Source organism: Heptranchias perlo, chromosome 9, assembly GCF_035084215.1.
Source record: "Heptranchias perlo isolate sHepPer1 chromosome 9, sHepPer1.hap1, whole genome shotgun sequence".
NCBI classification, from domain to species: domain Eukaryota; kingdom Metazoa; phylum Chordata; class Chondrichthyes; order Hexanchiformes; family Hexanchidae; genus Heptranchias; species Heptranchias perlo.
The window spans coordinates 84,189,902-84,215,188 of record NC_090333.1 but is presented as its reverse complement, the minus strand read 5'-3'; the positions used below and the strand labels follow the sequence as shown (position 1 = coordinate 84,215,188).

The 25,287-nt window shown below is 44.6% G+C and overlaps 2 protein-coding genes across 2 annotated transcripts in view; one reads left to right on the top strand and one right to left on the bottom strand.

The window, feature by feature from the left end:
• Nucleotides 1–25,287, top strand: part of rabgap1l (RAB GTPase activating protein 1-like) — a 550,110-nt gene that overhangs the window by 69,382 nt on the left and 455,441 nt on the right. The window contains exons 6-8 of the mRNA XM_067990829.1: nt 12,533–12,690; nt 14,532–14,642; nt 24,568–24,634. Coding sequence (XP_067846930.1) covers nt 12,533–12,690; nt 14,532–14,642; nt 24,568–24,634 — 336 coding nt within the window. The remainder of the gene's footprint in view (nt 1–12,532; nt 12,691–14,531; nt 14,643–24,567; nt 24,635–25,287) is intronic.
• LOC137325581 (merozoite surface protein CMZ-8-like) lies at nt 17,659–22,285 on the bottom strand. Its single transcript, XM_067990846.1, has 4 exons — nt 22,213–22,285; nt 18,947–19,072; nt 18,482–18,612; nt 17,659–17,664 (listed from the first exon to the last, which is right to left on the bottom strand). The coding sequence occupies exons 1-4, from the start codon at nt 22,283–22,285 to the stop codon at nt 17,659–17,661; spliced, it is 336 nt and encodes a 111-aa protein (XP_067846947.1).

The window sequence follows — 25,287 nt, the reverse complement described above, 5'->3', positions numbered from 1 at the left end:
CAAGTTATAGTCCAATAAAATTGTTGGACTATAACTTGGTGTTGTAAAATTGTTTATAACCTTCCAGGGTGGCCTTTGTAGATAGATGTTTATGTGTCAATTCCACCGCCCTCAACTTTACAGACACCTAACCATCATAAAATGGTCAGATCTCTCCTATGTCCCTATGCAGTTAAAAGACGAATAATTTACACGACGGTGCTCCGTCTACATGCCCACTCAAACCTATAAGCCTCCCAAGGTCTTGTTACAAGATCTGTTCCTATCAAAGGGTTAATCAAACTGCTAGTGAGATCAGTTCCAATTGAAAACTCACTGAACATAGTTAAATGAATATAAAGAGAAACCAATAGCAGTCCCATTTGATTAACCCTTCGCTAACAGTACCATCAGCCATTCTGTCCACCTAATCTTCAGCTGAAGGGTACCGTGTTTATCTGCACACAAGGGTGGATGGGGATGACTGAAAACAATGTGTGTGAAGACGACGCTTGTTCATGAAATACAAAGGTATACGATTCCCCTCACCAGGAGAACCAAATAATATCCTCGGTGAAAGGTATATTAAAAATCTTACGACTGTGTGCACTTCCTACCTACAAAATCATACCTCCTGTGGCCACATTTTTGTCACAACCTTTGTGTTGAACATAAATTCTTGCATCCTCATTTATAATGGAAGCAACCTGCATTTACACAGCGCCTTTAACACAGTAAAACGTCCCCAGGTGCTTCACAGGAGTGTTATCAGACAAAATCAGACATTGAGCCAGAAGGAGATATCGGGACAGGTGACCAAAAGCTTGGTCAAAGAGGTAAGTTTTAAGGAGTATCTTAAAGGAGGAGAGAGGCGGAGAGGTTTAGGGAGGGAATTCCAGAGCTTAGGGCCTAGGCAGCTGAAGGCACGGCCGCCAATGATGGAGCGATTAAAATCAGGCAAGAGGCCAGAATTGGAGGAGCACAGAGACCTCGACCTATGTAAACTAATGATGCTGTAATGACACCCTCCTCCCAGCTCCTCAGCTTGGAGTGCAGAGAAACTTCTATTCTCCATCCGGCTGTACTTCTGCTTCCCAAACTGCTGTTTTACAATTTAACTACAAATAATATAAAATCAAAGTATTATATGAAAACTGGGACAGAATGTATGACTTGAAAATGGGGATTGAATCCTCCAGCTCTGCTTCACCTGAAGACTGCACTTGGTCCTGACTTCCTTTTTGTAACGTCTTGGGAGATGGACTAGTAACGAATTGTTTTTGGCAACTTTCTCTTTCCTCTTGCTCCTGTGAAGGCGATATCTCCTTGCTTGGGTGCAGTTAGGATTCCCTGTCATCGTCTTGCATCTCGCCCAACTATCCATTATTTATGTGAGCCTTGACAGTAAGTACCAGTCGGCTATTCAACCACACAGGGCATCACAGCTTACCCCAATCGCTATTCCACCTGGATAGGTGGCAGATAGTGATCAGAAGCAGGTACCTTGGTTCAGTTTTCCCTTTCCTAACTCAAGGCTGCAGAGGCTAACTGTAGTGCTCCGTCCACTGCCCTGGATATCATCATTTAATCCGTTCCGCACTAGCTTGGACTGTAGGTCCCAGTTGTTCTCTGGCATTGGAGGAGCCCACTGAACCAGTGGGGAAGCCTACCAATTTACTCTCTTTTGGGAGGGGGTGAGGAGTTGTGTTGTGTAATGGGTGCAATACATAAGGAACATAGGAATAGGAGGAGGCCATTCAGCCCCTCGAGCCTGTTCCGCCATTCAGTTAGATCATGGTTGACCTGTATCTTAATTCCATCTACCCGCCTTGATTCTGTGTCTCTTAATATCATTGCCTAATAAAAACCTTATCAATCTCAGTTTTGAAATTTTCAACAGCATTTTGGGGCAGAGAGTTCCAGATTTCCACTAAATTAAAAGCAAAATACTGCAGATGCTGGAAATTGAGGAACAGCACCTCATCTTTACAACAGTCCAGACTCAACATTGATTTCAACAACTTTAGATCAAAACCCATTTTTTCGGTCAGCTCGTGCTGGTAATAGTTCTGCTGCTGCCACTTACAGCTACTCCTGATCAATCTTTAGTTTCTCAACCTGTCCCATTACCACCTTCCTTGTCTTGCACCATCATCCCTTTTGTCATTTAATCACTTGTGCCCTCTACCCCATCACAGACCTTCCCTTTTGTTCTTTCCTTCCCTCCCCTCCTTTTCCCTGACTCTGTACTTGCGTAAAACCTTTAACATCTCCCAGTTCTGACGAAAGGTCTTCGACCTCAATTAGAAGAGTTGATAGGGTAGATATAGAGAAACTATTTCCCATGGTGAGAGAGTCTAGAACAAGTGAGCATAACCTTAAAATTAGAGGTAGGCCGTTCAGGGGTGATGTCAGGAAACAAAGGGTAGTGGAAATTTGGAATAAAACCAGAAAATGCTGGAGAAGCTCAGCAAGTGGAGAAAGAAACAGAGTTGACGTTTCAGGTCGATGAACTTTCGTCAGAACTGGGAGATGTTAAAGGTTTTTGTGCAAGTACAGAGCCAGGGGAGGAAGGAACAAAAGGGAAGGTCTAGCACAAAGGAAGATGGTATTGGTTGTTGGAGGCCAATCATCTCAGCCCCAGGACATCGCTGCAGGAGTTCCTCAGGGCAGTGACCTAGGCCCAGCCATCTTCAGCTGCTTCATCAATGACCTTCCCTCCATCATAACATCAGAAGTGGGGATGTTCGCTCATAGGAATATAGGAACAGGAGTAGGCCATTCAGCCCCTCGAGCCTGCTGCGCCATTTGATAAGATCATGGCTGATCTGTGATCTAACTCCATATACCTGCCTTTGGCCCATATCCCTTAATACCTTCGGTTGCCAAAAAGCTAGCTATCTCAGATTTAAATTCAGCAATTGAGCAAGCACAATTGCCGTTTGCGGAAGAGAGTTCCAAACTTCTACCACCCTTTGTGTGTAGAAATGTTTTCTAATCTCACTCCTGAAAGATCTGGCTCTAATTTTTTGACTGTGCCCCCTACTCCTAGAATCCCCAACCAGTGGAAATAGTTTCTCTCTATCCACCCTGTCTGTTCCCCTTAATACCTTATAAACTTCGATCAGATCACCCCTTACAACTTGTGTAATCTCTCCTCGTAACTTAACCCTTGAAGTCCGGGTATCATTCTAGTAAACCTACGCTGCACTCCCTTCAAGGCCAGTATGTCCTTCCGAAGGTGTGGTGCCCAGAACTGCTCACAGTACTCCAGGTGCGGTCTAACCAGGGTTTTGTATAGCTGCAGCATAACTTCTGCCCCCGTACTCTAGTCCTCCAGATATAAAGGCCAGCATTCCATTAGCCTTCTTGATTATTTTCTGCACCTGTTCATGACACTTCAATGATCTATGTACCTGAACCCCTAAGTCCCTTTGGACATCCACTGTTTTTAACTTTTTACCATTTAGAAAGTACCCTGTTCTATCCTTTTTTGTTCCAAAGTGGATGACCTCACATTTGTCTACATTGAATTCCATTTGCCACAGTTTTGCCCATTCACCTAATCTATCAATATCGCTTTGTAATTTTATGTTTCCATCTACACTGCTTACAATGCCACCAATCTTTGTGTCATTGGCAAACTTAGATATGAGACTTTCTATGCCTTCATCTAAGTCGTTAATAAATATTGTGAATAATTGAGGCCCCAAGACACATCCCTGCGGGACTCCACTAGTCACATCCTGCCAATGTGAGTACCTATCCATTATCCCTACTCGCTCAGCCAACTTCCTAACCAAGTCCGTACTTTTCTCTTGATTCGATGGGTTTCTATCTTGGCTAACAGTCTCTTATGTGCGACTTTATCAAATGCCTTCTGGAAGTCCATATAAATAACATCCGTTGACACTCCCCTGTCCACTACTTTAGTCACCTCTTCAAAAAATTCAGTCAGGTTTGCCAGGCACGAACTACCTTTCACAAATCCATGCTGGCTCTCTCTGATTAACTGAAAATTCTCGAGGTGTTCAGTCACCCTATCCTTAATTATAGAGTCCAGCATTTTCCCCACAACAGATGTTAGGCTAACTGATCTATAATTCCCTAGTTTCCTTCTCTCTCCTTTCTTAAAAAGCGGAGTGACATGTACAATTTTCCAATCCAGAGGGACAGTTCCTGAATCTAGAGAACTTTGAAAGATTATAGTTAGGGCTTCTGCAATGTGCTCACCTACTTCCTTTAAAACCCTGGGATGGAAACCATCTGGTCCTGGGGATTTGTCACTCTTTAGTGCTATTGTTTTCTTCATTACTGTTGTTTTACTTATGTTCATTTTATTGAGTCCCTGTCCCCGATTCAATATTAGTTTTCTTTTTCTACTGTAAATACTGACGCAAAGTAATTGTTCAACATGTCCGCCATTTCCCCATTGTCAATGACAATTTCCCCACTTTCAGTTTTTAAGGGGCCAACACTGCTCCTGACCACTCTCTTTTTCCTAATATAACTCTCAAAGTTCTTCGTATTGGTTTTGATATCCCTTGCGAGTTTCTTTTCATGCTCTCTTTTTGTAGCTCTTCCCATCTGTTTTGTGACCCTTTGTTGATCTTTGTATCTTTCCCATTCGCCAGGATCTGTGCCATTTTTTGCCTTTTTGTATGCCCTTTCCTTATGTCTTATACTGTCCCTTACCTCTTTAAGTTGTCCATGGCTGTTTTTTTTGGCAAGTAGAGTTCTTGCCCCTCAGGGGTATAAACCGATTCTGTATCACGTTAAATGTTTCTTTAAACATTTCCCACTGATCATCAGTTGTTTTACCCATTACCAGATTTGCCCAGTTTACTGTGGACAGTCTCTGTCTCATCCCATTGAAGTTGGCCTTACCCAAGTCTAGAATCTTAGCAGCCGATTCACTTTTTTCCCTTTCATACACTACCTTGAACTCGATCATGTTATGATTGCTATTGGATAGATGTTCACGCACAGTTAAACTGTCAACTAAATCTGGTTCATTACTCATTACTAAATCTAGTATGGCTTGCCCCCTTGTTGCCTCTAGGACATACTGCTGTAGAAAACTATCCTGGACACACTCAGGAAATTCACTACCTTTCTGACAGTTGCTAGTCTGCTTTTCTTAATCTATGTGAAGTTTAAAGTTCTCCATTAAGACCACTATGCCTTTGTTACAAGCTTGTCTAATCTCTGCATTTATACAATCTAGCACTTCAGAGCTGCTGCCAGGGGTCCGATACACAACTCCCACTGTAGTCCTAGATCCTTTCCTATTTCTCAATTCAACCCATAAGGTGTGTGTTGGCTGCTTACCTCTCGTTATATCCTCCTTTATCATTGAAGTGATTTCATCTCTAATCACTCAGGCTACTCCTCCCCCTCATCCATTTTCCCTGTCTCTCCTGTAGACCTTATAACCTGGTATATTTAGTTTCCAATCCTGACCATCCTGCAGCCATGTCTCAGTAATAGCTATCATGTCATACTCTCCAATTTGAATTTGTACCTGTAGTTCATTTAATTTATTCCTTATACTCTGTGCATTTGTATATAGAACTCTTAGTTGGGCCACACACCCTAGCCTGACCTTTAGCTTTGATGCTGGGTTAATCGCTTTACGCCTTCTAGTTTTCACTTTATCTGTTGTGCCTAAAGTGCACTTTCTTTCTGCTGCTCTACGCTTTTCCCTTTCACTTGTTCTTGAATTACTATTTGTATTGTAAATTTCCCCTGGGTCCTCCCCTCTCTTGGCTGCTCTCAACTTTACTCTCTTCTGACTCCCCGCTCAGGTTCCCATGATGATTTATGTTCAGTTTTCCGTTCCATTCGCAACCCCTCTGAAAATGAAGCAGTCCGTGCCCGCATGCAGCAAGACCTGGAGAACATCCAGGCTTGGGCTGATAAGTGACAAGTAACATTCGCGCCAGACAAGTGCCAGGCAATGACCATCTCCAACAAGAGAGAGTCTAACCACCTCCCCATGACAGGCAGAGGAAACAAAGGTTAGAAAATAAACAGCAAGGGAGTCTGGCAGTGCTTAATGGTATATACGTCAATGGAAGGTGTATAGTGAATAAGGCAGATGAGCTGAGGGCACAGATAGACATGTGGCAGTACGATATCTTAGCTATTACAGAAACATGGCGTGAAGAGGGGCAGGAATGGCAGCTCAATGTTCCTGGGTTACAGGGTTTTCAGACGAGATAGAGAAGGTGATAAAAAAGGAGGGGTTGGCAATTTTGGTTAAAGAAACAATCACAGCTGTGAGGAGGGATGATATGTTGGAAGGACCATCAAATGAGGCGACATGGGTTGAGCTAAGGAGCAAAAAAAGGGGCAGTCACACTACTGGGAGTGTACTATAGACCCCCAAACAGTCAGAGGGAGATAGAGGAGCAAATATGGAGGCAAACTTCTGAGAAGTGCAAAAACAATAGGCCAGTAATGGTAGGGGATTTCAACTAACCTAATATTAACTGGGACACAAACAGTGTGAAGGATATAGAGGGCGCAGAATTCTTAAATTGCATTCAGGAGAACCTTTTTAGCCAGTATATAGCGAGCCCAACAAGAGAGGGAGCAGTTCTGGATTTAGTTTTAGGAAATGAGGCTGGGCAGGTGGAAGGATTATCAGTGGGAGATCATTTTGGCGGAAGTGATCGTAATTCAGTTAGTTTTAGCATAGTTATGGAAATGGACCAAGATAGAACAGGTGTTAAAGTTCTCAGTTGGGGAAAGGCCAATTTTATTAAGCTAAGAAGTGATTTAGCAAAAGTGGACTCGAAACAGCTACTTGAAGGTAAATCAATGTCAGAGAAGGGGGAGATTCAAGGGGTGCAGAGTAAACATGTTCCCACAAAAGAAAAGGGTGGGACTGCCAAATCTAGAGCCCCCTGGATGTCAAGGAGCATACAGAGTAAGATAAGGCAGAAAAGGAAAGCTTATGTCAGACATTGAGAACTCAATGCTACAGAAAGCCTAGAGGAGTATAAAAAATGCAGGGTTGAAATTGAAATGGAAATTAGGAAAGCAAAGAGAAGGCATGAAAAGATATTGGTAAGTAAAATCAAGAAAAACCCAAAGATGTTTTATAATTATATTAAGAGCAAGAGGATAACTAAGGAAAGAGTAGGGTCTATTAGAGTCCAAAAAGGTAAACTATGTATGGAGGCTGAAGATGTGGGTATGGTTCTCAATGAATACTTTGCATCTGTCTTCACAAAAGAGAGGGACAATGCTGGGATTAAAGTTAAGGAGGAGGAGTGTGAAATATTGGATGGGATAAACATAGTGAGAGAGGAAGTATTAAGGGGATTAGCATCTTTGAAAGTAGATAAATCACCAGGGCCAGATGAAATGTATCCCAGGTTGTTAAAAGAAGCAAGGGAGGAAATAGCAGAGGCTCTGACCATCATTTTCCAATCTTCCCTGGATACAGGCACAGTGCTGGAAGATTGGAGGACTGCTAACGTTGTACCGTTGTTTAAAAAGGGAGCGAGGAATAGACCGAGTAATTACAGTCCAGTCAGTCTAACCTCGGTGGTGGGCAAATTATTGGAATCAATTCTGAGGGACAGGATTAACTGTCATTTAGACAGGCATGGACTAATCAAGGACAGTCAGCATGGATTTGTTAAGGGAAGGTCGTGTCTGACTAACTTGATTGAATTTTTTGAGGAGGTAACAAGGAGGGTCGATGAGGGTAGCATGTTTGATGTATTCTACATGGATTTTAGCAAGGCTTTTGACAAGGTCCCACATGGCAGACTGGTCAAAAAAGTACAAGCCCATGGGATCCAAGGGAGAGTGGCAAGTTTGATCCAAAATTGGCTCAGTGACAGGAAGCAAAGGGTAATGGTGGACGGGTGTTTTTGTGACTGGAAGGCTTCTGCAGGGCTCAGTACTGGGTCCCTTGCTTTTTGTGATATAAATGATTTGGACTTAAATGTAGGGGGCATGATTAAGAAGTTTGCAGATGAAACAAAAATTGGCTGGGTGATTGATAGTGAGGAGGAAAGCTGTAGACTGCAGAAAGATATCAATGGACTGGTTAGGTGGGCAGAAAAGTGGCAAATGGATTTCAATCCGGAGAAGTGTGAGGTAATGCAATTGGGAGGACAAACAAGGCAATGGGAGATACTGAGAGGTGTAGAGGAAGTGAGGGACCTTGGAGTGCATGTCCACAGATCCCTGAAGGTAGCAGGGCAGGTAGATAAGGTGGTTAAGAAGGCATATGGGATACTTTCATATATTAGCCGAGGCACAGAATGTAAGAGCAGGGAGGTTATGCTGGAACTGTATAAAACACTGGTTAGGCCACAGCTTGAGTACCGTGTGCAGTTCTGGTCACCACGTTATAGGAAAGATGTGATTGTAGTAGAGAGGATACAGAGGAGATTTATGAGAATGTTGCCAGGTCTGGAGAATTTTAGTTATGAGGAAAGATTGGATCGGCTGGGGTTGTTCTCTTTGGAACAGAGGAGGCTGAGGGGTGATTTACTTGAGGTGTACAAAATTTTGAGGGGCTAAGATAGACTGGACAGGAAGGACCTATTTCCCTTAGCAGAGGGGTTAGTGACTCGGGGGCATAGATTTAAAGTGATTGGTAGAAGGATTAGAGGGGAGCTGAGGAAAAAGTTTTTCACCCAGAGAGTGGTGGGGGTCTAGAACTCACTGTCTGAGAGGGTGGTAGAGGCAGAAACACTCAACTCATTTAAAAAGTACCTGGATGTACACCTGAAGTGCCGTAACCTACAGGGATACGGACCAAGTGCTGGAAAGTGGGATTAAGCTGGATGGCTCATTTTCGGCTGGCATGGATACAATGGGCCGAATGGCCGCCTTCTGTGCTGTAAATTTTCTATGATACTATGACATTCAACGGCATTACCATTGCCGAATCCCCCACCATCAACATCCTGGGGGTCACCGTTGACCAGAAACTTAACTGGACCAGCCACATAAATACTATGGCCAAAGGAGCAGGTCAGAGGCTGGGTATTCTGCGGCGAGTGACTCACCTCCTGACTCCCCAAAGCCTTTCCACCATCTACAAGGCACAAGTCAGGAGTGTGATGGAATACTCTCCACTTGCCTGGATGAGTGCACCTCCAACAACACGCAAGAAGCTCGACACCATCCAGGACAAAGCAGCCCGCTTGATTGGCACCCCATCCACCACCCTAAACATTCACTCCCTTCACCAATGGCGCACCGTGGCTGCAGTGTGTACGATCCACAGGATGCACTGCAGCAACTTGCCAAGGCTTTTTCAACAGCACCTCCCAAATCCGCGACCTCTACCACCTAGAAGGACAAGGGCAGCAGGTACATGGGAACGACACCACCTGCATGTTCCCGTCCAAGTCACACACCATCCCGACTTGGAAATATATCACCGTTCCTTCATCGTCGCTGGGTCAAAATCTTGGAACTCCCTTCCTAACAGCACTGTGGGAGAACCTTCACCACACGGACTGTAGCGGTTCAAGAAGGCGGCTCACCACCACCTTCTCAAGGGCAATTAGGGATGGGCAATAAATGACTTGCCAGTGACGCCTACATCCCACGAACGAAAGAAATTAAGGATAGTATTAGAAACAAAGAGGAGTCATATAAAGTTGCCAGAAAAAGTAGCAAGCCTGAGGATTGGGAGCAGTTTAGAATTCAACAAAAAAGGACCAAGAGATTGATTAAGAGGGGAAAAATAGAGTATGAGAGTAAACTAGCAAGGAACATTAAAGTGGACTGTAAAAGCTTCTACAAGTATGTAAACAGAAAAAGATTAGTGAAGACAAATGTAGGTCCCTTACAGTCAGAAACGGGAGAATTTATAATGGGGAGCAAGGAAATGGCAGAGCAATTAAACAAATACTTTGGTTCTGTCTTCACGGAAGAGGACACAAATAACTTCCCAGAAATGCATGGGGACCAAGGGACTAATGAGAAATCGGAATTAAAGGAAATTAGTATTAGTAAAAAAAAATAGTGCTGGAGAAATTAATGGGATTGAAAGCCGATAAATCCCCAGGGCCTGATAATCTGCATCCCACAGTACTAAAAGAGGTAGCCATGGAAATAGTGGATGCATTAGTTGTCATCTTCCAAAAATCTATAGATTATGGAACAGTTCCTGCAGATTGGAGGGTGGCAAATGTAACCCCACTATTTAAAAAGGGAGGGAGAGAGAAAACAGGGTACTACAGACCAGTTAGCCTAACATCAGTAATAGGGAAAATGCTAGAGTCTATTATAAAGGATGTGATAACAGGACACTTAGAAAATATCAACGGGATTAGACAAAGTCCGCATGGATTTATGAAAGGGAAATCCTGTTTGATAAACCTACTGGAGTTTTTTGAGGATGTAGCTGGTCGATAGATAAGGGAGAACCAGTGGATGTGGCTTATTTGGATTTTCAGAAGGACTTTGATAAAGTCCCATATAAGAGGTTAGTGTGCAAAATTAAAGCACATTGGATTGAGTGTAATATACTGGCATGGATTGAAAATTGGTTAACAGACAGGAAACAGAGTAGGAATAAATGGGTCTTTTTCAGGGTGGCAGGCAGTGACGAGTGGGGTACCGCAGGGATCAGTGCTTGGGCCCCAGCTATTGACAATATACATCAATGATTTGGATGAGGGAACCAAATGTAATATTTCCAAGTTTGCTGACGACACAAAACTAGTTGGGATTGTGAGTTGTGAGCTGGATGCAAAGAGGCTTCAAGGCAATTTAGACAAGTTGAGTGAGTGGGCAAATACATGGCAGATGCAGTATAATGTGGATAAATGTGAAGTTATCCACTTCGGAAGGAAAAACAGAAAGGCAGAGTATGATTTAAACGGTGATAGATTGGGAAATGTTGATGTACAAAGGGACCTGGGTGTCCTTGTACACCAGTCATTGAAAGCACACATGCAGGTGCAGCAAGCAGTTAGGAAGGCAAATGGTATGTTAGCCTTCACTGCAAGAGGATTTGAGTATAGGAGCAAGGATGTCTTACTGCAGTTATACATGGCCTTGGTGAGACCACACCTGGAGTATTGCGTGCAGTTTTGGTCTCCTTACCTAAGGAAAGATATACTTGCCATAGAGGGAGTGCAGCAAAGGTTCACCAGACTGATTCCTGGGATGGCAGGACTGTCGTATGAGGAGAGATTGGGTCGACTCATAGAAACGTAGAAAATAGGAAGAAGAGTAGGCCATTCAGCCCTTCGAGCCTGTTCCCCCAATCAGTATGATCATGGCTGATCCTCTTTCTGGACCCCCCCAGCTTCTACAAGTATGAATACAGGCTGAGTCAACCCAATCTCTCTTCATATGACAGTCCTGCCATCCCAGAAATCAGTCTGGTGAACCTTCGCTGCACTCCCTCTATGGCAAGTATATCCTTTCTTAGGCTAACCAGTCTGTCGTTCCCTGTTTTCTCTCCCTCTTTTAAATAGTGGGGTTACATTTGCCACCCTCCAATCGGATTGGACTACTTCACTTTCCATCTCAATGAAGAATTCTATTAAGTTATGCACTTGGCCTGAATTCACTTGAGTTTAGAAGAATGAGAGGGGATCTCATTGAAACATATAAAATTCTGACAGGACTAGTCAGACCGGATGCAGGGAGGATGTTTCCCCTGGATTGGGGGGGTCCAGAACGAGGGGTCACAGTCTCAGGATACGGGGTAGGACAGTTAGGACTGAGATGAGGAGAAATTTCTTCACTGAGGGTGGTGAACCTGTGGAATTCTCTACCACAGAAGGCTGTGGAGGCCAAGTCACTGAATATATTTAAGAAAGAGCTAGATAGATTTCTGGACACGAAAGCATCAAGGGGTATGAGGAGAGAGCGGGAATATGGTATTGAGATAGAGGATCAGCCATGATCATGTTGAATGGCGGAGCAGGTTCGAAGGGCCGAATGGCCTCCTCCTATTTTCTATGTTTCATAGAATCATAGAATCATAGAAGTTACAACATGGAAACAGGCCCTTCGGCCCAACATGTCCATGTCGCCCAGTTTATACCACTAAGCTAGTCCCAATTGCCTGCACTTGGCCCATATCCCTCGATACCCATCTTACCCATGTAACTGTCCAAATGCTTTTTAAAAGACAAAATTGTACCCGCCTCTACTACTGCCTCTGGCAGCTCGTTCCAGACACTCACCACCCTTTGAGTGTAAAAATTGCCCCTCTGGATCCTTTTGTATCTCTACCCTCTCACCTTAAATCTGTGCCCCCTCGTTATAGACTCCCCTACCTTTGGGAAAAGATTTTGACTATCGACCTTATCTATGCCCCTCATTATTTTATAGACTTCTATAAGATCACCCCTTAACCTCCTACTCTCCAGGGAAAAAAGTCCCAGTCTGTCTAACCTCTCCCTGTAAGTCAAACCATCAAGTCCCGGTAGCATCCTAGTAAATCTTTTCTGCACTCTTTCTAGTTTAATAATATCCTTTCTTTGAACAAATAAAAAAAAGACACGTGTTACTGAGGATCTAAACCTGTATGTTTCTGTCTGCTTCTCTCCAGGTCAGTAGAATTCTGTACAGTTTTTCCACTTCTTTTCGCCGATTTTCCAAACAAACAGCAGAAGTAAAAGACATGGGCGACGCAAGTCCTGAGAGTGACAGCTACCACTTCACTGTTACTCTTGAAGTCAAGGAGGATGATGGAAAAGGGAATTTCAGGTGAAATGAAGTTAAAGTGTATGTGATTTCAAAGTGTGCGCAGGGATTATGGTACTTTGGGGATTGACTCCGGTCCCTCACACTTCAAGATGTGTTGCAGTGCAGGCTATTGGTAATGCTACACTGATTGCCCCCTGTCATTTGTCAGTCTTAAAGTAAAAAAAAAAGAAAGAACGACTTGCATTTCTATCGCGCCTTTCACAACCTCAGGACGTCCCAAAGCACTTTACAGCCAATGAAGTACTTTTGAAGCATAGTCACTGTCGTAAAGTAGAAAACGCGGCAGCTAATTTGCGCACACCAAGATCCCACAAAAAAGCAATGAGATAATGACCAGATAATCTGTCTTGGTGATGTTGGTTCAGGGATAAATATTGGCCCAGGACACTGGGGAGAGCTCCCCTGCTCATCTTCAAATGGTGGCCGTGGGATCTTTTCCATCCACCTGAGAGGCAGACAGGGCTTCGGTTTAATGTCTCATCCGAAAGACGGCACTTCTGACACTGCAGCACTCCCTCAGTACTGCACAAGAGTGTCAGCCTAGATTTTGGAGTCTTAAAGTAATGCTTTCCAGTTAAAGAGGAACCCACAAGCCCGCTCTCTGCTTAATTTAGAAGACACTGCTGCCTAAACCCTGCAGCGGTGGTCACCATTTGCATCAACTATTGGGCTATTATGAAGCATCTTCAATATAGAAAATGTCTCATGGAGCTTCACAGAGCAGAATCGATCAGTGAGCATTCATAGACGAGCAGAGAGATAACCATAAGCATGGCCGAAAAAGGGGTTGAGGGAGTTCCAGAGAGTACGGCTGAGTGCTCTGCCACTGAGGGTGGAGTGGGAGGATGCAGAGGGGGCAGACCAAAGGGCACGAGCTGGGAGGTTGGAGAAAGTTGCAGGGGGTATGGACTAATTTATAAATGAGGATGAGGATTTTGAAGTTGATGCGTTGATGGATAGGAAGCTGATGGAGGCTAGAGGACAGGCGATAGACGAACGAGACTTGGTGTGGGATTGAACGTGGGTGCCCAGAGTTTTGGTTGAGTTGGAAAATGTATTTGTGATGGAGCTCAAGAGTCCAGTGAGGAAGTTGAGTCTGGAGGTAGCACAAAGCGTGGATGAAGGTTTGAGCAATGGTGGCTCGAGGTGAGGCTGAGGCAGCTGGAAGTTAGGGGTCTTGGTGATGGATAGGTATGGAATTTGATGTTCAACCAGGAGTCGAACAGGATCCCCAAGTTTACACACGGGGCTGGTAATCATTCCTAATGGCAGAATCCAGTTGTTTTAGGACCCGCCTCTCTCTCGACTCCTAATCAGTGTCAGTGTTACACTCAGCTCTTACGACCATGGACATCATACAAATGGAGCAAAGTAGTCCAGGAGGCAAGGTTAGACATGGTATATTGGTGTTTTTCTTTTTGCATGATGAGGGGGAGAGGAAGGGATCATATAGAAGCATTTTCTCGTCCCATGCTTTCTAATGTTGCTACAATTCTTTGCAGCTGTTTGATTTTTTTTTAAAGGATTATATTAATTTCAGATATTTTGAGAATGACAAGTAGGTTCTTTGCTCCAAAATGCACCAAGCTTCATTTTTACACTGTAAAGTAGTATAAATTGATCCTTTATAAAGTGGTTTCTCTCTGCAGCAATTCTGCATCTATAGGTTGTTTACCAATATCCTTGAGGTTGATTGCACATGTGAACTAACATTCACAGAATGTGCACACCTCACATTCCTGTTACATTTTAAATTCCCCTCGTGTCTCATTATGAGGTCTAGGGAGTGTTGATGCTATTGACAATGCTGGAAACTGAAATAACTCCTGTTGTCTACACAGTGCTGTACCAAAGGACAGAGAGAAATTGTATTTTAAGCTGCGACAGGGGATAGAGAAGAAATTAATTATCAACGTGCAGCAAACATCGAACAGTGAGCTCGCTGTTGAGCGGTAAGCTTCTTATCTTACTTTGTAAAATAACTGTGAAATGCTTCCTATTAAAGACTGCAGTTAAGATGAGCTACAGCTGTGGACAGAGGTGAGTGACTTTCGTTGGCTTCACAACCTCCAGTAGCCTGCCACATGATGGCATTGTATACAATCTCCTAGCCCCGTCCCCATTTCCTGAAGGTGTTGACTGGTGGTGGGAGTCGGCAGCTTCCTGATCTCTTGCTCAGGTGCTCGTTCTTGATGGGTGTGTCCATACAGTGCAAGTCAGCAGGCTGCTCGACCGACCCACCCTCCCGATCCCCACGTACGTGCACCTTCAGTATAACTGTCAGGAGTGCAAACCCTGCCCCCCACCCTCTGCCCAACTCATGGATTCTCAGCACGTAGCATCTCCACTGCTGCCCTGGTTCAATTCTATTTTAAATTCACAAGCTTTCGGAGATTTTCTCCTTCATTTGCCTGAGGAAGGAGGAAGCCTCCGAAAGCTTGTGAATTTAAAATAAAATTGCTGGACTATAACTTGGTGTTGTAAAATTGTTTACAATTGTCAACCCCAGTCCATCACCGGCATCTCCACATCCTGGTTCAATTCAGCAGCGTCTGGGATTGGACTTGAGACATCTGAGTGACATAACTACTCTGCCCTAACCAGGGGAATCATAAGTATATCTTTTGTTAAAACATTTCCAGGGTTATTTTCCCAATGGCTTAGCTTATTAACACATTGTAGCTGAGCCACGCACACCAGGAAGGGTCTCGGATTCAGTCTGTGCTGAATTAGCTGATCTCCACCAGGGTGATGGTGGAGGTTGTGGGGGGGGGGTTCACAATTGGCCTCAGTATCCCTGGATTAGGGAGGGAAACATCAGCCAGGATCTTTGCTCCTGATTGCCATCCAACAACCCCGACTGAAGGTGCATGATTGCTGGGAGTGCGTGCGTGTGTACGTCAGGTGGGGATTGGATTCTGTTGTAATGCAACCCCTCCCCCCACAGTCAAATAGCTTTCCAGCACTCGCGGTCTAGGCTCACACATGCAAAATGCCCACTCGGGCAAAGCACTGGAGGGTGACTATACCCGTGGAAATAGATCCCAGCAAGGAGCTAACATCTTCAGAGGAGGAGAGGAGATTGGTAGAAAAAGATGCAGATGAAAAAAAACAGTACTTTGTTTGCACCGGATGCTGTTTGTGAAGTCTTCTGTGGTGATGCACAATCTCCAGTACTTTTCTGTTGCATAAACTTGTAAATGGCATTTAAGTTTCCTGTATTATTGCACCTTCCTGCTTACCACATTCCTTCACTGGGGATTTCTCCAGTTGCCACCTTAATAGTCGGTGGGACTGTCCTGTTGCACTGCACACGGCAGGACTGTTCCAATAATCGAGAGTCCAGATAAAGAGTTTTCTATAATCAGGTTGATTTACTTTCTGACGCAGTGCAACTGTAATCGTAAAATATTTAAACACATTCTGCCAAAATGAGATGTAGACCAGAAAACCCTTTGAATCTGCTTTTTTTTTCCCCCTCTGGTTTTAAAATTAAATTTACTCGGAATTTCATTTGAAGTTATTCACTAACCTAATTAAATGCTGTCTCACAAACGTATCTCAGTAAATTATGTTAAAAGTATCCTTGAGCTTCTAGATAATGTGGAATGTGTTTTGAGCAGACCATGCTCAGTGTCACAATACAGTGAGTAAATATGATACAGAAGGTGGCATTTATAATAAATACTTGACGTTATATTTTTAGAGGCTTACATAAAAGTTGTATAGAAAAACATTGGGCTGAAATAAGATTTGATAAACTGAAACTCCTCCCCAATGTTTTGATCCCAGTACAAATTTTTGTCTATCAGCACAGTACAAATAATTTCTCAAATAACTTCAAATGAAATTCCAAGTAAATTTAATTTTAAAACCAGAGGGGGAGAAAAAGCAGCTTCAAAGGATTTTCTAGTCTACATCTCATCGTCTAGTTGTGGCCATTAGCTTTTTGTGAGAGCTTACTTGCATCTTGATATTGTTTTCATTGCCCCAACATAGATAAGGTTACAGGAAGAGCAATTATTGGGGTTCAAGGGTCGGTAGGCTAAGATTGCACCAAATGCAAGTCTACTGGAGGAGAGAGAAAGAAAGAACTTATATTTATATAGTGCCGTACCACATTCTCAAGATGCATGAAAGTGCTACGTTTCCAATGAATGTCTTTTTTGAACTGTAATCACTGTTGTTATGTACGCAAGTATGGCAGACATTTTGGACACAGCAAGGTCTTACACTTGAGATAAATGTTGATCTGTTTAGGCAGTGGTATTTGAGAGAGGAATGTTGGCCATGCTCTTCTTCAGAAGCCAGTTGTGTTATGTCCACCTGAGTGAGCAGATGGGGCCTCTGTTTAAGGTTCAAAAGATCGAGGCATAGAGTACAAAAGCAAGGAATTTATGATGAACCTTTATAAAACACGGGTTCGGCCACAATTAGAGTATTGTGTCCAGTTCTGGGCACCTCACTTTAGGAAGGATGTGAAGGCGTTAGAGAGGGTGCAGAAAAGATTTACTGGAATGGCTCCAGGGATGAGGGACTTCAATAACGTGGATACACTGGAGAAGCTGGGGTTGACCAGAGAAGGTTGAGAGGAGTTTTGGCAGATGTTTTCAAAATCATGAAGGGTTTAGATAAAGTAAATGAGAAACTGTTCCCATTGGTGGAAGGGTCGAGAACCAGAGGACACAGATTTATGATTGGCAAAAGAACCAAAGGCGACATGAGGAGAAACTTTTTTAATGCAGCGAGTAGTTATGATCTGGAAAGCGCTGCCTGAAAGGGTGGTGGATGCAGATTCAATTGTGGCTGTCAAAAAGGAATTAGATAAATACTTGCAGGGAAAAAAAATTCAGGACTAGGCGAAAGAGTGGGGGAATGGGACTAACTGAATTGCTCTTACAAGAAGCCAGCATTGGCTTGATGGGCCAAATGGCGGCCATCTTTGCTCTGACCATTTTATGATTCTAATCATTCCTAAAAATGTTGACAAGCTCAAAAGAGCCAGAAGTTGAAATGGCACATTTAACAGTGCACGACAAAATGAGAACTTCAGTCAAAGGAGTGAGAGGTTCAGTTGAGAGAATATTATCCTTCAGCTAGAGAACGAGCGAGAAAAAAGTAGACAGAAAGAAGAGCAAGGCAAGCAGGAACAAGAGAGGGAGCAATGGAAATTCGAGGCCAGCGAGAACAGAAGAACTGCGCCACAGTGAGGTGGAAAAGAAGGAGAGTGTGTGCCAGATTGAGGTGGATGAGAAGGAGAGTGTGTGCCAGATTGAGGTGGAAGAGAAGGAGAGACTGGGCCAGATTGAGGTGGATGAGAAGGAGAGACTGGGCCAGATTGAGGTGGATGAGGAGGAGAGACTGGGCCAGATTGAGGTGGATGAGAAGGAGAGACTGGGCCAGATTGAGGTGGATGAGGAGGAGAGACTGGGCCAGATTGAGGTGGATGAGAAGGAGAGACTGGGCCAGATTGAGGTGGATGAGAAGGAGAGACTGGGCCAGATTGAGGTGGATGAGAAGGAGAGACTGGGCCAGATTGAGGTGGATGAGAAGGAGAGACTGGGCCAGATTGAGGTGGACGAGGAGGAGAGACTGGGCCAGATTGAGGTGGAAGAGGAGTAGAGACTGGGCCAGATTGAGGTGGATGAGAAGGAGAGACTGGGCCAGAGTGAGGTGGAAGAGGAGGAGAAACTGGGCCAGAGTGAGGTGGAAGAGGAGGAGAGACTGGGCCAGTTTGAGGTGGATGAGAAGGAGAGACTGGGCCAGATTGAGGTGGATGAGAAGGAGAGACTGGGCCAGATTGAGGTGGATGAGAAGGAGAGACTGGGCCAGATTGAGGTGGATGAGGAGGAGAGACTGGGCCAGGTTGAGGTGGATGAGGAGGAGAGACTGGGCCAGAGTGAGGTGGATGAGAAGGAGAGACTGGGCCAGATTGAGGTGGAAGAGGAGGAGAAACTGGGCCAGAGTGAGGTGGAAGAGGAGGAGAGACTGGGCCAGAGTGAGGTGGATGAGAATGAGAGACTGGGCCAGATTGAGGTGGATAGGAGGAGAGACTGGGCCAGGTTGAGGTGGAAGAGAAGGAGAGACTGGGCCAGAGTGAGGTGGAAGAGAGGGAGAGACTGGGCCAGAGTGAGGTGGAAGAGAAGGAGAGACTGGGCCAGAGTGAGGTGGATAGGAGGAGAGACTGGGCCAGATTGAGGTGGATGAGAAGGAGAGACTGGGCCAGGTTGAAGTGGAAGAGAAGGAGAGACTGGGCCAGATTGAGGTGGAAGTGGAGGAGAGACCGGGCCAGATTGAGGTGGATGAGAAGGAGAGACTGGGCCAGATTGAGGTGGATGAGAAGGAGAGACTGGGCCAGAGTGAGGTGGAAGAGGAGGAGAGACTGGGCCAGAGTGAGGTGGATGAGGAGGAGAGACTGGGCCAGATTGAGGTGGAAGAGGAGGAGAGACTGGGCCAGATTGAGGTGGAAGAGGAGGAGAGACTGGGCCAGATTGAGGTGGAAGAGAAGGAGAGACTGGGCCAGATTGAGGTGGATGAGAAGGAGAGACTGGGCCAGATTGAGGTGGATGAGAAGGAGAGACTTGGCCAGTTTGAGGTGGAAGAGGAGGAGAGACTGGGCCAGATTGAGGTGGATGAGAAGGAGAGACTGGGCCAGATTGAGGTGGATGAGAAGGAGAGACTGGGCCAGTTTGAGGTGGATGAGAAGGAGAGACTGGGCCAGATTGAGGTGGATGAGAAGGAGAGACTGGCCAGATTGAGGTGGATGAGGAGGAGAGACTGGGCCAGGTTGAGGTGGAAGAGGAGGAGAGACTGGGCCAGAGTGAGGTGGATGAGGAGGAGAGACTGGGCCAGATTGAGGTGGATGAGAAGGAGAGACTGGGCCAGATTGAGGTGGAAGAGGAGGAGAAACTGGGCCAGATTGAGGTGGAAGAGAAGGAGTGACTGGGCCAGATTGAGGTGGAAGAGGAGGAGAGACTGGGCCAGATTGAGGTGGATGAGAAGGAGAGACTGGGCCAGAGTGAGGTGGAAGAGGAGGAGAGACTGGGCCAGATTGAGGTGGATGAGAAGGAGAGACTGGGCCAGATTGAGGTGGATGAGAAGGAGAGACTGGGCCAGGTTGAAGTGGAAGAGAAGGAGAGACTGGGCCAGATTGAGGTGGAAGTGGAGGAGAGACTGGGCCAGATTGAGGTGGAAGAGGAGGAGAGACTGGGCCAGATTGAGGTGGATGAGGAGGAGAGACTGGGCCAGATTGAGGTGGATGAGAAGGAGAGACTGGGCCAGATTGAGGTGGAAGAGGAGGAGAGACTGGGCCAGATTGAGGTGGATGAGAAGGAGAGACTGGGCTAGATTGAGGTGGAAGAGGAGGAGAGACTGGGCCAGATTGAGGTGGAAGAGGAGGAGAGACTGGGCCAGAGTGAGGTGGATGAGGAGGAGAGACTGGGCCAGATTGAGGTGGATAAATCCCAAGGACCGGATGATCTGCATCCCAGGGTTTTGAAAGAGGTGGCTGTAGAGATAGGGGATGCATTGGTTGTCATCTTCCAAAATTCTATAGATTCTGGAATGATTCCTGCAGATTGGAGGGTAGCAAATGTTTATGAAAGGAGGGAGAGAGAAAATAGGGAACTACAGACCTGTATCCTGACATCAGTAGTAGGGAAAATGCTAGAATCTATTATAAAGGATGTGATAACAGGACATTTAGAAAATAATAATAGGATTTGGCAGAGTCAACATGGATTTATGAAAGGGAAATCATGTTTGACAAACCTATTGGAGTTCTTTGAGGATGTAACTGGTAGAATAGATAAGGGGGAACCAGTGGATGTGGTGTATTTGGATTTTCAGAAGGCTTTTGATAAGGTCCCACACAGGAGGTTGGTGAACAAAGTTAGAGCACATGGAATTGGGGGTAATATACTGGCATGGATTGAGAATTGGTTATCAGACAGAAAACAGAGAGTAGAAATAAACAGGTCTTTTTCAGGGTGGCAGGCATTGACTAGTGGGGTACCGCAGGGATCAGTGCTTGGGCCCCAGCTATTCACAATCTATATCAATGATCTGGATGAGGGAACCAAATGTAATATTTCCAAGTTTGCTGATGACACAAAACTAGGTGGGAATGTGAGTTGTGAGGAGGATGCAAAGAGGCTTCAAGGGGATATAGACAGGCTAAGTGAGTGGTCAAGAACATGGCAGATGGAATATAATGTGGAAAAATGTGAAGTTATCCACTTTGGTAGGAAAAACACAAATGCAGAGTATTTTTTAAATGGTGAGAGATTGGGAAATGTTGATGTTCAAAGGGACCTGGGTGTCCTTGTACATGAGTCACTGAGAGCTAACATACAGGTGCAGCAAGCAGTTAGGAAGGCAAATGGTATGTTGGCCTTTATTACAAGAGGATTTGAGTACAGGAGTAAAGATGTCTTACTGCAGTTATACAGGGCCTTGGTGAGACCGCACCTGGAGTATTGTGTACAATTTTGGTCTACTTACCTAAGAAAGGATATACTTGCCATAGAAGGTTCACCAAACTGATTCCTGGGAAGGCAGGAATGTTAAATGAGGAGAGATTGAGTAGACTAGGCCTGTATTCTCTGGAGTTTAGAAGAATGAGAGGTGATCTTGTTGAAACATACAAAATTCTTACAGGGCTCGACAGGGTAGACGCAGGGAGGATGTTTCCCCTGGCTGGGGAGTCTAGAACCAGGGGTCACAGTCTCAGAATAAGGGGCAGGCCATTTAGGACTGAGATGAGGAGAAATTTCTTCACTCAGGATGGTGATTGTTTGGAATTCTCTACCCCAGAGGGCTGTGGAGGCTCAGTCATTGAGTACATTCAAAACAGAGATCGATAGATTTCAAGATATTAAAGGCATCAAGGGATAAGGGTATGGTGCAGGCAAATGATGTTGAGGTAGAAGATCAGCCATGATCTTGTTGAATGGCGGAGCAGGCTCGAGGGGCCAGATGGCCTATTCCTGCTGCTATTTCTTATGTTCTTATATTCCAGACTGAGACCGATGGATATTTGGAAACTCAGGGAATCAAGGGATATGTGGATCAGGCGAGAAAATGGAGTTGAGGTCGAAGATTAGTCATGATCTTACTGAATGGTGGAACAGGGTCGAGGGGCTGTATGGCCTGCTCCTGCTCGCAATTCTTATGCTCTAATGAGAGAGTGCGGCAGGTTGAGATGGAAGAGAAGGAGATAGTGCGCCAGGTTGAGGTGGAAGGGGAGGAGAATCCTTTGTTGCTTGGTCTGTGATAAAGATCCAACTATGGTCTGCTTATAACTTGGCAGTACAGGGCTTCCATTTTAGGTTCATAGCATTAATCATACAATTACATTTCTGGATTTGACTACTTGATTGGATGGTTCCAATTTGTTCTGCACGCCGGAGTACCCTGTGTAACCGAGTACAAGAGGAGATTAAGGGTTCATGTCGTGGTTGATTTGGGTATTTCGTTTTTCTGTCTGATCAGGATTCTGAAAGGAGACTGGATGATCAATACCTGTTGTGAGGCCGTAGCTCTCCCTTTGATGTGGAGTAATTTTGTCACTGCCACCTCTGCTAGGTGAGCCCATGAATGACAACCATTGGTAAAACTGTCATTCCCTGGTTTGGCTTGAGGTTAGAGTAGTGCATCATGCTTGGTTTCCTTTAGTGTAAGTCATTCTTTCTTTCCTTTGCCTCATACATCGACGAGCAATGCAATACTACCTGAATAGGAGGAGGCAGATCAGGAAGTCCAGTCGATTGTTTGTATTCCATGGGGATGAAACATAAGGTCACAGAAAGGATTGGCAAATTGTCTAGAGCGATGAATGTTACCTGGTATTAACGGTTTGGGTAGGACCCAGGATCATGCACAGAGAACCCCATTAGTCAAGGTGGAGAATTTGTACCTCTGTATTTTCAGCACACTCTTTACTTGACTGCCTATCATTGGATACTGGAATGCTTTCAGAGTTGACAGCACTGATTTCATGGTATTTTGTATGTTTAAACACTGATGGGGTAGATTTTGGTCTTCACTGCCTGGGCAGTAATCTGGCAGAGAGGATTGTCCGCCCTTTATACTTTGATTGCATTGATTTCAATGGATTATAGATCAGATCACTCCCATCAAATCACTGCCCTGGCAGTGGAGATGAAAATTTACCCCTGATTTATCATCTCAACTACTATAAGGCCGTTGGTATTTGAAATAAGCAGACAAGTTTCTCTCCTTTTCCTCTCCGTCTCTTAAGTATCTCCGAGTAGGGCTGATTGCGTCAAGTGTGCTGGTCGTCGTCGGTGTGTAAATGCTTTCTTTTTGAATGTTTATTTATCACCCCACCCATGTGCCACCTTCTCTTCTCAGACATTGGGTTTCTTTTGAGCACAAGAACAGAAGGAGGCCGTTCAGCCTCTCTCGCCTTCTCCGCTATTCAGTTAGATCATGGCTGATCTGTACCTCAACTCCATTTATCCCTTGATACACTTACCCAACAAAAACATCAGTCTTGAAATCTCCAATTGTCCCCCAACATCCATGGCCTTTTGGGGGCGAGAATTCCAGATTTCTACTATTTTTTGTATGGAAAAGTGCTTCCTGATTTCCCTCCTAAATAGCCTAGCTCTGATTTTAAGATAGTGTCCCCTTGATCTTGATTCCTCCATCAGAGGAAATAGTTTCTCTGCATCTACCCTATTGAATACTTAAAAAAAAATTTTAAACACCTCAATCTTCTAAACTCAAGGGAATATAAGCCAAGTTTATGCAACCTGTCTTCATAATTTAACCCTCTGAGCCCTGTATCATTCTGGTGAATCTGCGCTGCACCCCCTCCAAGGCCAATATATTCTTCCTGAGGTGTGGTGCCAAAACTGAACGCAGTGCTCTAGGTGGGGACTAACCAAGGCTCTATACAACTGACGTATAATTGGGAAATAAAATTGACACGTAAGTGCCAGCATATAAATGCAGCATTGTTACTACTGTAGTAAATACCTTACCCTCGAAATTGCTTCTTATAATACTTGTTAAAGGCATTGCATGTGTTCTTTGATGTGTGAACCGTCAATAACATACAGAGATTTCACTTAATTACATCCATTTGATCTCAAGTAGCTTCCTGTCATCAGACTCCAGTTCCTGTCCCAAAATGTGATTGAATGGGAGTGTTTGTGCATTAGCGACTAACTGAATTAGCATGGTTCCAAAACCCACTGAGTGAAGAGCCAGAGACAGGCCTTGTGATCTCAGTGTATATTTCCTTTGTAGAGCGCTGTGGAATGTCTTGTATGTTAAATGTGAGTTGTTCTCTCTGTCGCAGATAGTGATGTTGTCACAGATTTACATCAAATCCACTATCCGTAAGCCAACCCGTAATTCTGTGGACAGAAATCGGCCCGCTCCCACGTGCAGAAAATTGCACCCTTTAATGTTAACTGATGGTATGATGTACATTCAATAGAAGATAGTACTGTTTTATTCTGTGTTACTTAATTTCCACCACTAGATGACATTCCAGCCATGGGTAGTTGCAGGAAGCAGTGTCGGAAGCTTCAGAATGGAGGGATTACATTAGCGTTTATCATTTGACAGCTTCACAATATTTTGCTGATAATGTAGGCCATAGCTTGAACTTGTGTATGAAGACATGGGCTGGTATTAAAGTGGAGTGTGGTTGTGGTTTAATTGCTGGAGTTATAGGGGAACATCACACTTTGTTAATCATCAAAAGGCCAGGGGACGTTTCTCACCACCTTGACACAGATGCAGATTTCGTGGTTTAATTTAATAGCGTGAAGCATTTAAGGCTGAAGTTTCCTTCTGTGTTTGAAGTGTTGTATGATATTTGCAGTATTTTGCATTTTCCAGGTGTTTCGGCATGCTCCTGAGCCCAGGGCGAAATATACGGAACAGTGACATGCATTTGCTTGACATGGTGAGTTTGGTGGAGTGAGCAAACTTTTTACATTTGAAGTTGTGATTAACAGGTGAACATACAAAGAAAAGGCAAGAAAAATACCTGTAGCTGGTGGGCAAGGCTTACCCACAGGCAGGGCAAATTCGGCATTTCCACAATACTTTGTGAAACTTGGAGATATTAACATTGCAAGTCTCAGTGGGCATCACTCTCACCTCTGAGTCAGAAGGTCGTGGGTTCAAGTCCCACTCCAGAGACTTGAGCCCATAATCCAGGCTGACACTCCCAGTGTCCAGTACTGAGGGAGTGCTGCACTGACGGAGGTATCGTCTTTCGGATAAAATGTTAAATCGAGGCCCCGTCTGCCCTCTCAGATGGATATAAAAGATCCCACGGCCACTATTTGAAGAAGTAAACAATTTTACAACACCAAGTTGGTGTTGCATATTTGAAGAAGAACAGGGGAGTTCTCCCTGGTGTTCTGGCCAATATTTATCCCTCAACCAACATCACTTTAACAGATTATTTGGTCATTATCACATTGTCACAACCTGGCTGCCGTGTTTCCTACAGTGACTATATTTCAAAAAAGTATTTCATTGGCTGTAAAGCGCTTTGGGGCGTCCTGTGGAAGGCACGTATAAATGCAAGTCCTTTCTTGGGTACTTGCC

Coding starts and splice junctions, on each gene's coding strand:
- LOC137325581 (XM_067990846.1), bottom strand. CDS start 22,285: ATGGGCTCACCTAGCAGAGGTGGCAGTGACAAAATTACTCCACATCAA. Junction 19,073..22,212: donor GAGCTACGGCCTCACAACAG/GTATTGATCATC, acceptor ACTCTGGCCCAG/TCTCTCCTCCTCTTCCACCT. Junction 18,613..18,946: donor TCCACTTCCACCTCAATCTG/GCCCAGTCTCTC, acceptor AATCTGGCCCAG/TCTCTCCTTCTCATCCACCT.